This window comes from Coregonus clupeaformis, chromosome 36 (genome assembly GCF_020615455.1).
Source record: "Coregonus clupeaformis isolate EN_2021a chromosome 36, ASM2061545v1, whole genome shotgun sequence".
Taxonomy (NCBI): Eukaryota; Metazoa; Chordata; class Actinopteri; order Salmoniformes; family Salmonidae; genus Coregonus; species Coregonus clupeaformis.
In genome coordinates, this window is record NC_059227.1 from 15,385,081 (window position 1) to 15,396,352 (window position 11,272).

Below are 11,272 nucleotides of genomic sequence, written 5' to 3' on the forward strand. Positions count from 1 at the left end.
ATCCAGTGCAACATAATTTTTCAAAGAACCCAAAGAGCAGAGCGGCAGGTCGTCAGGTACGGAGATAGTTTACTTCACAGCGCCACTTTCAGTCTCACAGTGCCTGCATAAAACGAGGACACAGGACAGCCATCCAGCAGAAGGATAAACGACATGTAATAAAACCTTATGAAATGTAACCGCATGAGCCATTAGATTAGCGTATCAACGACGATGAATAGGCCCAGTGATCTAATGGAGGACTAACCTAATTCTGCATGTCTCTTTAACACATGAGGCGGCAGGCAAACATAGAAAGAGATGCCATTGAGGAGGCTGTGTTAGATCGGGAGCGATGTAGCCCATGATTTCTTTATCGTAGTGCTGATGGTAGTGCTGATGATATGAAGGACCAGGACGAAGCGGGGGCGTCAGGCGGGCGACGGGCGCGATGAGGAGAGAGTGAACTATGAGCGGGACAGATCAGTGACTCTCCCTCTCTCTCGCCTAGTGGCATTACGGTGGACCTTGGCTGGCTGGAGCTGCCATCGTCAGGCCCCATCGGGCTGACTGTCACTTTGACGCAGGCCCCAGATCAGTTTAAAGGTTGTTCAGCTGACATGTCATCAGAGCGGTGAGGTGAGCTTAATGGCCCTTCGACAAATCGACCGGCCGACAGGGTACTCGCTTGGCTGCTTTACACAGCGGTGGCTGGCTGGCTGGAGGATGCCAATTTAATAGGCCGGAGTGCCTATCTGCCACACTGTCCTACAAAGGACAGCACAACTCGACAAAAAAACATCCTAGCTATCTTCCATGCTAGGTGACTGGTTAAAGGATAGGACAGGAGGACACCCCCCACACGTCCGGAGACGCCCGGATATCTGCCACCCACACGCCCGGATAAGGGACACCCCTCTGAAAAAGAAGTCCCCCTCACCCCTGTAGAGTAGGACATTGGTGCTTCCTCACAAACTGGTGAAGATTTCTTCCTGTCTTGCTGTCTGTATTCTGACAAGCTGTCAATCTTCTCTTAGATTTATGCTACTGAGATTTACCTCGAGTGGAAAATATAAACTTTTAAGTTTGTGCCCCATTGATCAGTGGTTCCCAACCTTTTTCTGTTACTGTACCATCAACTGAATTTTGCGCCGCCTGGAGTACCCCTGAAGCACCCCCTCATGTGCATTTTACCAGTAGGCCTATGGTCTCATGAGTCTTCTCAAGTAACCCCTGTGGATAGGCCAAGTACCCCCAGGGGTCCTAGATGATAGGATAAGTTATTTTTACTTCCCCCGATGCACTTGTATGTTATAATAAGCCCAGGTGCTATATATCCCTTTTAATACTCTGAGAGTAAGGGCTTTATTCAATCAGATCCACTTTAGCCGACATCCGCATAGCAGTTGTTTTGGCGGTGTCGGAGGTGGAACTGCATTAGAGTTGTCAAATCCATAATGCTCCTGGCATTATACCTTAAGCGGACATTGCCATTGGTTGCATGGAGTCACATTAATAGAAATCCCATGCAGCCTTGTTTACAAGTTCAAACACTGGAATGTGAGATGTAATCTACACCTTGATTAGGATGATAGAAATCCCTATTTTTTAATTTGAGTGTAATTATTTATATTTATAAACTGGGTGGTTCGAGCCCTAAGTGCTGATTGGCTGACAGCCGTGGTATATCAGACCGTATACCACGGGTAGGACAAAACATTTATTTTTACTACTCTAATTAAGTTGGTAACCCGTTTATAATAGCAATAAGGCACCACAGGGTTTTGTGATATATATTGGCCATATTCCACACCCCCTCGGGCCTTATTGCTTAAATAGCCTACACTTTCTCGCTCTGAACTTGTAATGCGAGTAGAGTGGGTGTGGCTTCCTGACAATGATCGCAAGAGCAGCTGCTCACCGATTTGACGGCTCCAACACAGTTCCACCTCTAACACCTCCAAAACATCCACTATGCGGGTGTCTGCTATCACCGGTTAACTCTTGATCTGCTTAAATCTAGGTCTAAGTGTTGTGTTGTTGCTCGCTGGAGAGGAGCGGAGCCACTCTCTCTCTCTCGCTCTTGTATTCATCTCTCTGCAGCAGAGCCAGAGGTGAATTCATTTTCTTCAGTAGGCCTCTGGGCGACAATGCACTAAGGCACAATGGGCTTTTTGGCCCAAAAACTACTGACTCACCCACAATCTTCTACCAGCCCTGTAAAATCCCATTGAGTCAGTGTGGCCGTGTCTGGGCCGGTGTCGTTGTGCTGCCTGCCTGCTGTCTCTCTCTCTGTGGTGTCCCAGCCAATAAACCCCGAGCCTTAGAGCTCTGCTACCCAACCCGAGCCCGAAGGGCCCTGACATTATACATCGGCTTAGGGCCGGGTAGGGCCTATTTTTTCATCAGGGTACAGGCAGGGCTCGGGTATCACTAAATTGATCACTAACATTTTGAAGCTGACCCATTTGCTCATGCTCTGCTGCGCGGTACAGTCATATCTGACTAAAATCATAACATGGTGTCAGAAGTGCTTCAACCTCGTCAAATATAAGACAGGAGAGATTATTTCACAGAAAATAATATTCCTTGAGTTTTGTTCTGAGTGAAGAAAAGTAGCTAGCTTTCTCATGTCTTGTCATTGAGCATAGCAGCCCAAGCAAAGCCGTTGCTATGGATACTCACAGACTCAGATCCGCCATAAGCAGAGTGCATGCAGAGCGAGTTGGCTGCACGCAAGGAGTGAGTGACAGACGGAGAGGAGCAGGTAATGGATTTACTAACGGAGGAAGTTATTTCTGATTTCGGGTTTCTGGCAGTGCCGGGCCTTAAATTTGGCGGAAGTAATTGGGCCTGGGTAGGGTAGGGCCTGAACGTCGCGGGCATGGGTAGGGCTTAAAATTCATGCCTGTGCAGGGCTCTATGACACGCTGCATGACGGGACTCATCTCCATACGGCTAATAAAACTTGAAACTTAAAACTTGGGGAGGACAGAAACTGCTGCTCTGAGATTTTGATCATAATCTGGTTCCCTCCGGATGTTCAGGTCACTAGTGAGGTTGAGGATGGTTTTGTTCAAACTGCTTTTGTCCCGTCTAGTCTGACGCATCCTACATTAGCGTTCGTCTGTCTGAAGGACCACTTTGTTTATAGGATGACGTCAGAAGATGTTAGTACATCATACTGCTTCCCTATTTAGTCTCAAGGCTTTTCTTTCTAGACTTTATCACCATGGGAGAAAGAAAGAGAGAGAGAAAGAAAACACTAGCAGGTGTACCTCCAGGTCTACTGAAGTGTACACTGTAGACTTATTTGTGAAGGAAGGGAGGCTTAGCACAAAGCCCCTCTGTCTTGACATTAGCTGAGAAAACTAAAGAAACTGCGTTTCGTTAAGCAAACCCATTAGAATGTGCAGTGTTTGCACTGAGGTAAAACACTGAGAAATGTGCAGTGCTGGTTAGAGTGCTAATGTAGAGGATTAAAGTGTTTACTAAAACGTCAAGGTCCTCTGGCAGGCTTTTTCTTCCTAGAGCCACACACACACACCTCTCAGACACACACACACTCACACACACACACTCTCACACACTCAGGCAGCTCCCTTCGGATGGGATGCAAAGCGTTTGTTGATCTAGCAGGAAAGCTAACAATTGCCAAAAGCTTTTAGACATTCAGGAATGAAGGAGTGAGCGTACGGATGCAAACAAGGCCAAGACGATACAGGGTAGACAGAGATAAACAGACTCTGAAATCACTTAGTGAGCAATGCTACTGTTTTTCTAACAAGGCAGGTAGCCGATTCCTGATTAAAACATTACCATAGTCACACAATGGCAACAGGAATGCTGTGTACAGAGCAGAGTATATTGTCTCTAGACTACACACCTGGGCTTGGCGGTGATCCACGGACCCTATAGGTTGTGTTAGCTAAATAACGTGACATGTACATTGACATCCTAAGGCAAGTACCAACCAATAACGCTAAAGATACCTAAGCTCTCTTTCATAGTGATAAACCTATATACACAATTTTATCCAATCACGTCTCTCAGAGAACTGTTCCAGAGCCCAAAGCAGGAGAACCAGGACTATACATCTAAAAAGAAATGTTCTTGTCCCCATGGGGCATGGATAGCCCCAACTCCTTGTGCCCTCTTATGGAACTTTGTCTAAACACTGTTTATCTGTCAAGCAAAGGCTGTTGGTTATGCATTAGCATAAAACTGAACTAAACATTTACTAAAAGTCGACGTTAATTAATTAACTTCCACTTGATTGATTAGGTAAATACTATCACCAATGGTTTTCCTTCTTCCTACCAGATGGTTAATGTCTGATAATAGTAAATGGTTCTTTGCCTGAAAACAATATACCCTACAGCCTTTGGTACGATGACCTCTAGTGACCTTTAACCCCCTCCTGCCACCATGACCCCCAGCTTGCTGTACTGTTACTGTATATTACTCTCCCTAAATGCAACTTACTTAAAGCATGCATTAAACATGAACCTTATAGTAAAAACAACTAAAATATCCAATGTCCAATATTTTCTTACCTCTCTCTGACGTACACCCAGATTGCACGCCTGTTTTGTGTTTTAAAAATACTAACAACAGATATGTATTTCATAAAGAAATAACTAATAACAATGTTATTATTATTAGTTACTATATGAAGTTGGTGACAATTTCCCCTACGAACTGTCCCTCCTCTCTACGTCTGCCTCAGTGTGTGCTTTCTGGTTGTTCATCTTTGATAGTGTGTGAGAATTTTTTATGCTTTTAATTTCTTGCTTGCCAATTGTTTTTTTTATTTGTCTGTTTGTACATATATGTAAACATACATATATGTGGATATCTATGTTAATTACTGAAATTACCTCTTTAACAATCTGATAATTAGCTTAGAAGTACTATTGATAATGTTATCATGATTTATTCTTAATTAGTACATTTCTTCCTTTTTTCTTAATGATTTTGATTGGTCGACTGTGGTTGGAAATCCACTGCTCTGATTGGCTACCCAAAACACCTGAGCCATTATACAATTACAAATTACAAAATCATTTCATTGAGAAAAAAAGAGAAGAAAACTCAAAAATACAACTATCCTCACCACTATCTGTTTCAAATTGTTTCAAAGCTGTTCTTACACTGATATATTCTTTCCTGTTAGCAATTTTGATTACATTTGGATTATAATGAATTAATTGATTATTAATTTGTGCATGGCAAAGAAAGAAGTTGCAGCTTAGGGTTTGTAAAAAACTGTGTTGAAAGTGCTGTTCTCTTTTGTAGATGGGCATGTATATGCTCATTGTTTGTATGTCCCCGTCCCTTCCTTACAGCCAAAAGCTCTAATGCTGCCCGGCCGCTTCGTGCCACCTTTACATGGACATGGCAACTGACGTACACATTCACCCCCATCTATGTCATTTTTTACCTAGTCTGTTCATAGGTCCCAACCCCCTCTCACCCCCCACCCCCCCACCCCCCACCCAAACCCCCCTTTACATAGAGATGTTAAGATACAGTCATCCATTCATTCAAAACTAATGAACAACGAAGTTCAAGTTAAAGGAAAAAAAAACGTTCAATAATCAGACTGTAGATATTTATGGAGAAGCTACGTAAAAGCAGCTTATCTCTCACAAAGCCCAGACTTATCTATAGATGTACAGTTTTCTTTTTTTAAAACAAAAACGACTATATCAAAAGAAGAAAAAAAATCCTGAACAGAATGGTGAAGATTATTTTTCATGTCATGATGTGTGGATGTATGTGTTGTTTCCTCCCTGTACCATCCTGTCTAAAAGATATATAACTTAATCAATTAATCAAAATTGTTCAAAAGAAACTAACCTAACTTGTCCAAAAGCATTCTCACACAACTTTCTTTTGTAAATTGTTTTCTTCCTGCCAAAATCATGCGGGCAATTTGTTGATGTAAGTTGACAAAATTGATGGTATGCTTTCTTCCTTTTGAAAACTATTTTTTGTAGGCTCTCTTATGATTTTCCAAGCTGACTTTATTTTACCTCTTTCTACGTACTAATCCTTCTTATGGATAAATCTGTCTGTGCCTTTAGTTTGTGAATGTTGAAGAAGTTTGCTTTAGCTCTCAGTTTGACAGTCTTAACTGTGTTTGCATTGCTTTACTTATATTTTCTTTTTTTCCTTTTGTTTTCTTTTGTAGAATTTGTATTGTTGTTAGAGATTTGCATCTTCTTTTAGTGCCCTGTTTGTGATGAGCCTTTGCAGTGTACAAGCTAGCCACCTTGGCAAGAGGTTTATGCAGATTCAACCGACATCTGAATGTTACTTTTGTATGTTTTTAGAAACAGCCGTAATAGTAAAATAAGATAATAAAGGACAAGAGAAGGTAAAAGAAATATAGATGCATGTTCCAAAACTAGCCAAGAACACACATATAGTAACTGATACTGATATAAGTGGGCTTCTACACTTGACAATAAATAAAAGCAGAACATTCAGTTGTTGTTGAACTGTCAAGTGACTTTGTGCCATTGTGGTAACTGTATAAGATAAGTCAAAAGGCAAGGGTCTAGGGTCTGTGGGGGAGCCTACGGAAGTCACCATAGAGAAAACATGAATATAAGAAGGGTATTTAGCTCAGTTTCATTTTGTTAGACCTTAACAATAGCTACAGAAAGTTTAGCCTGTTCTCTGCACCTTAGAGGAACCCGAGAAGGTTAACCTCTATCTCCATTATTATTTGCATTGGCCAATAATCCAAAACCACATGGGAAAGCAAAATCTCACTTCTTTTTTTTTTTTTTATTATTTTTTTTTTTTTCAAACATCACTTTATGTTGATGCCTTATTGCTTTATATTAGGAATTCAGAGAAGAGTGCCCTAGTAGCTACAAAAACTATAAGACTATAGCAAGCTGTCTTTGCCTTTCAGCAAAACTTGAGAGTTATTAGTTAGAACATATACTGAGTGTACAAAACATTAGGAACACCTTCCTAATATTGAGTTGCACCCCCTTTTGCCCTCAGAACAGTTTCAATTCGTCAGGGCATGGACTGTACAAGGTGTCGAAAGCATTCCACAGGGATGCTGGCCCATGTTGACTCCAATGCTTCTGACAGATGTGTCAAGTTGGCTGGATGTCCTTTGGGTGGTGGACCATTCTTGATACACACAGGAAACTGTTGAGCGTGAAAAACCCAGCAGCGTTGCTGATCTTGACACACTCAAACTGGTGCACCTGGCACCTACTACCATACCCCATTCAAAGGCACTTAAATATTTTGTCTTTCCCATTCACCCTCTGAATGGTACACATACACAATCCATGTCTCAATTGTCTCAAGGCTTAAAAATCCTTCTTTAACCTGTTTCCTCCCCTTCATCTACATTGATTGAAGTGGATTTAACAAGTGACATCAATAAGGGATCATAGTTTTCACCTGGATTCACCTGGTCAGTCTATGTCATGGAAAGAACATTTTGTACAGTCAGTGTATTTCTCAAGCTTATATTGTATGCATGTATCCAGACACTAGCAATGCTAGACCAGACATAATCAATACAGTTACACCCCTCTGGTGTGTAGGTCCCAGAGCTACAAAGCCAGCACCAATAATGATATCTTTGTCCACAAAAGAGTACAATTGTTATTGAACTTGAAGCGTAGGAATTTTAGGTGTGGTAAAAACTCTGTTTGATATTTTGGCCCTCCCTTGCACATCCCTTGCAGCCTTTTGATTCAATGTAGACATGTCTATGGCTATTGTTTCTTTTCAGTTCATGGTCTTGTTTGGTTGGTTCTGGTTTCATTGAATTTGCACTGGTATGGTATTTTCTGTTCTTTATTATTTTTTCTTTAATGTTGATATGATTTCCTTTTGTTTGTTTTTGTTCCGCTTTGCTTTTTATGTTTTATGTAATTATTTTCTGGTGTTTGATTGATTAGCTATTGTCTTTGTTCAGAACGTCTTGCATGTCTTCTAACTCTTCTCTTTTCTGTTTCTGTTTGCAGGAGGGGAGTTAGTCATCCCCGTACTTGTAGAGGATCCCATAGACATCCCTCCTGTCTCCACCCATTCTCCTTTTACCCCCCTCCCCCCAACCCTCCGGCCCGTCCTCACCATTATCGAGGCCACCAAAGAGTCCCTGCCTATGGCCACTGAGGCGGGGGTACCTTGCTTGTCGGACCGAGGCAGCGATGATTGTGATGATGGTGATGATGGTCTTGATGGTGGTGGTGGTGATGATGATGATGGTGATGGAATGGTGATATCGGGGTTTGGCTCTGGCGAAGATTTCGACTCTAGCCTGCCCCCCACTGACGATGAAGATTTTTACACCACCTTCTCCCTGGTAACAGATAAGATCTTGACCACGTCGGCCTATGAAGGTGGCTACAAAGCTCTCGCGCCCAAGTGGGAGGCCAAGGACTTGAGGCCTAGCAAAGCCTCAGAGGCGGGTAGGACTACACCCACCCCGCCTCTACCCAACCTCGGGGGCACTGTAGCGGAGGCGTCCCTCCCCTCGGATGGCACGCCGCCCAAACTGCCCGCCGGAAAAATGGACAACCGTGAGGTGATCAAACCCCTACAGCCGGACATAGTCCTGCTGCCTCTGCCGACCGCGTCCTTCGACCTGGATGGCACCAAGCCCCGCGGGCCCCTCATCACCTCACCCATGCTACGCACAGTGCCTGCCACGTTACCCACTGTACCTATCGTAAGGCGGGTGCCCCCGGGGGCCTCGGAGGTTATACGAGAATCCAGCAGCACAACGGGCATGGTGGTGGGCATCGTCTCGGCCGCGGCACTCTGCATCCTCATCCTCCTCTACGCCATGTACAAGTACAGGAACAGAGACGAAGGCTCCTACCAGGTAGACGAGACACGGAATTACATCAGCAACTCGGCACAGACCAACGGCGCCGTGGTGAAAGACAAAACGCCCAGCGGGGGCAGTGGCGCCAAGGGAGCCAGCAGCAAGAGACCGAAAGACAAGGACAAGGAATACTATGTATAGAAAAAAATCAACCATTCCCAACGCAAACAAAAAATTATTCAAAAACTGTTTGGAGAAAATAGGAATAAACGCTTGACAGTACCATATTGGGAGCTGTAATTTAAAAAGGAAAACAAAATCTGCTCATGAGAACTCTAAGTGAATGAGTCCAAGTTTAAACATTTTCAAATGTACTGTGACCTAAAAGCACACTATGGTAAGCATACGGAGAAACACGCTGATAGGGACACCACTATAAGAGACCTTGTTGTGACGAGATGACGGAGCTCTGCCCGGAGTCGTTGCCAGAGGTTTGGCAGTGTAAGATATTTCACTGTTACTTCGCTATCCCTCCCAAGTGACTGTCAGAGATGTGTGATCCTTGGCGTAAACAACCTTGTCCATTGTAACCCTGTAAAATAACAAAACAAACAACCATCATTTCGGCCATTCTGAGCATGCATGTGAGATGTATGTGATGTGGTGCTGGCATCTGTGTGAGGGACCTGAAGATAAGAACGATTGGTCGGTTAAAGTTAAAGTTTGACAAAACATAATTAGCATAAAACATTTACATTTCTATGCCTAGCATTGGTATGAGGGAAGGTACGTGTGTGGTAGCTAAGGAGTCTTTTTTCTGCCTTATGCTTTTTGAGGGATGAGACATTGTCAGGGCTGACCAGTCAATGCTCAATGAATGGTAGTGCAGTAATGTATCTCCATTTTTAAAAAAACATTTTTTTCCCATGGTCTCAAATAAGGATTTGACATCTACAGTATGCATGACATCCACAATCAAGAAGGTATTCAACCATACTAGAGTGGATGCAGCAGGCAAAATGCAATGTTTTAGATCCCTTATAGCATTTTTATTTCAGTTTATTCAGTTTTCCATAGACCACTGATTCAGTTATTTGTTACATTCTGTTTGTCCCATTTCTCAGTGTGTGGAGGTTTAGTCAAAGTCATGATGTCTGAGAGTTTTTTTGGTACAATATTGAAAACAATGTGGCTAAAGAAGACTTATCTAATGTGAAAAAGTTTTGCATTTTTTTCTGTTGTCACAGTCAACTGTGTCAAAAACAACAAATATGTTTACATATGTTATTACATCATAGCCGTCGTCCTTTGCAGGTCAATATTGTACATAACATTTGAGTTTTCATTTGAGTTTTTTGTATTGTATTGTACAGACAGATCATTTGAGCTGATTTATTTTCTCGGTGTACTACAATACATGACAAAATCTAACCTTTTTTTGATGTTGAGAAAGTGATTATTGGAGAAAACGATGATGTACTTGCATTTATTTGTAAGGAGAGGAGGAAAATGTTGATAGGTTAGAAAATCTACTCTTTTTGGATGGTGTTTCTAAAATGCATGAATATTTGACCACTGGGAGAAGTCAATCGATATTGTACTAGGGCCTCCTGATTCTGGATTACGTTGATTGTTTTTTTGTTTAGTTTTTTACATAAAAACAGTGAAGAGAAACCTGATAATGAAGAAAGAATCTGGTGTATTTTTGAGACCCAGCGCTGGCACCTTACTAAGATACAGGATTATGTATTTTTTACTGTGATGTCTATGTTCCTTCCTTTCTGTTTTTGCTGTTCTTTTACGTTTATCTTTCTCCCCTTATTGTGCAGTTTTCATTTGAAGTCTTATCATTTTTATGACCGTTTGGGCTGGCAGTAAATTTTTTGTATTTATTTATTACTTAATATATTTGATTGTGTCTTGTTCAGTTCACATTCTAAGCAAATCTCAAGTCGTTGTGTACATTCATTTTGATTTTGTGTTGTTATTACTGCTTTTCAACCCATTAATAAATCCCAGCAATAAAATGTTCTTCCCCAAGTTTTCAATGGTAGAGTATGGTTGGTTGTCTGTCATGTGGTGTGGATGTGATAAAGAGTATAGACATGAACAGAAGGGGAAAAGAATAAGAAATAAAAAATAAAAAGCGTTGACATGGAGAGGGTTTATGAGCTTTTTAGAAGTACATTCATCAGTAACAGGATTCAGTTCCTCAACCTGTATCCGTTACCTGAACCATCTTATTGCAAAATGGATTAACGTTTTTTTTCCAATTACATTATAATAATTTTCCATTAAAATATCCCCCAAAAAGTGCCATTAAAGGGCCGATACCAGTATTGCGATACTCGTTAGTATCGTGGCAAGGAAACAAATCACAAAGCGGATTTAACTTCTTTAGGAAAACAGCCCTAATGTTGGAAACAAACATCATTATGTTGTCATCCAGAGTCATATTTATTTATTTTCCAAGCTAGA

General features: G+C 41.9%; 1 protein-coding gene across 16 annotated transcripts in view; it reads left to right on the forward strand.

Moving 5' to 3' along the window:
* Window positions 1–10,953, forward strand: part of LOC121552334 (neurexin-3b) — a 436,890-nt gene extending 425,937 nt beyond the window's left edge. For 10 of the 16 annotated variants that reach the window (XM_041865166.2, XM_041865168.2, XM_041865175.2 and 7 more), the window contains one exon: window positions 7,989–10,953. In XM_041865166.2, coding sequence (XP_041721100.1) covers window positions 7,989–8,995 — 1,007 coding nt within the window. In that variant the 3' untranslated portion in view covers window positions 8,996–10,953. Of the gene's footprint in view, window positions 1–5,327; window positions 5,465–7,988 lie in introns of those variants that run through there. The other 6 variants (XM_041865181.2, XM_041865182.2, XM_045211270.1 and 3 more) reach the window with 2 other exon arrangements.
* Window positions 10,954–11,272: the final 319 nt, after the last annotated feature.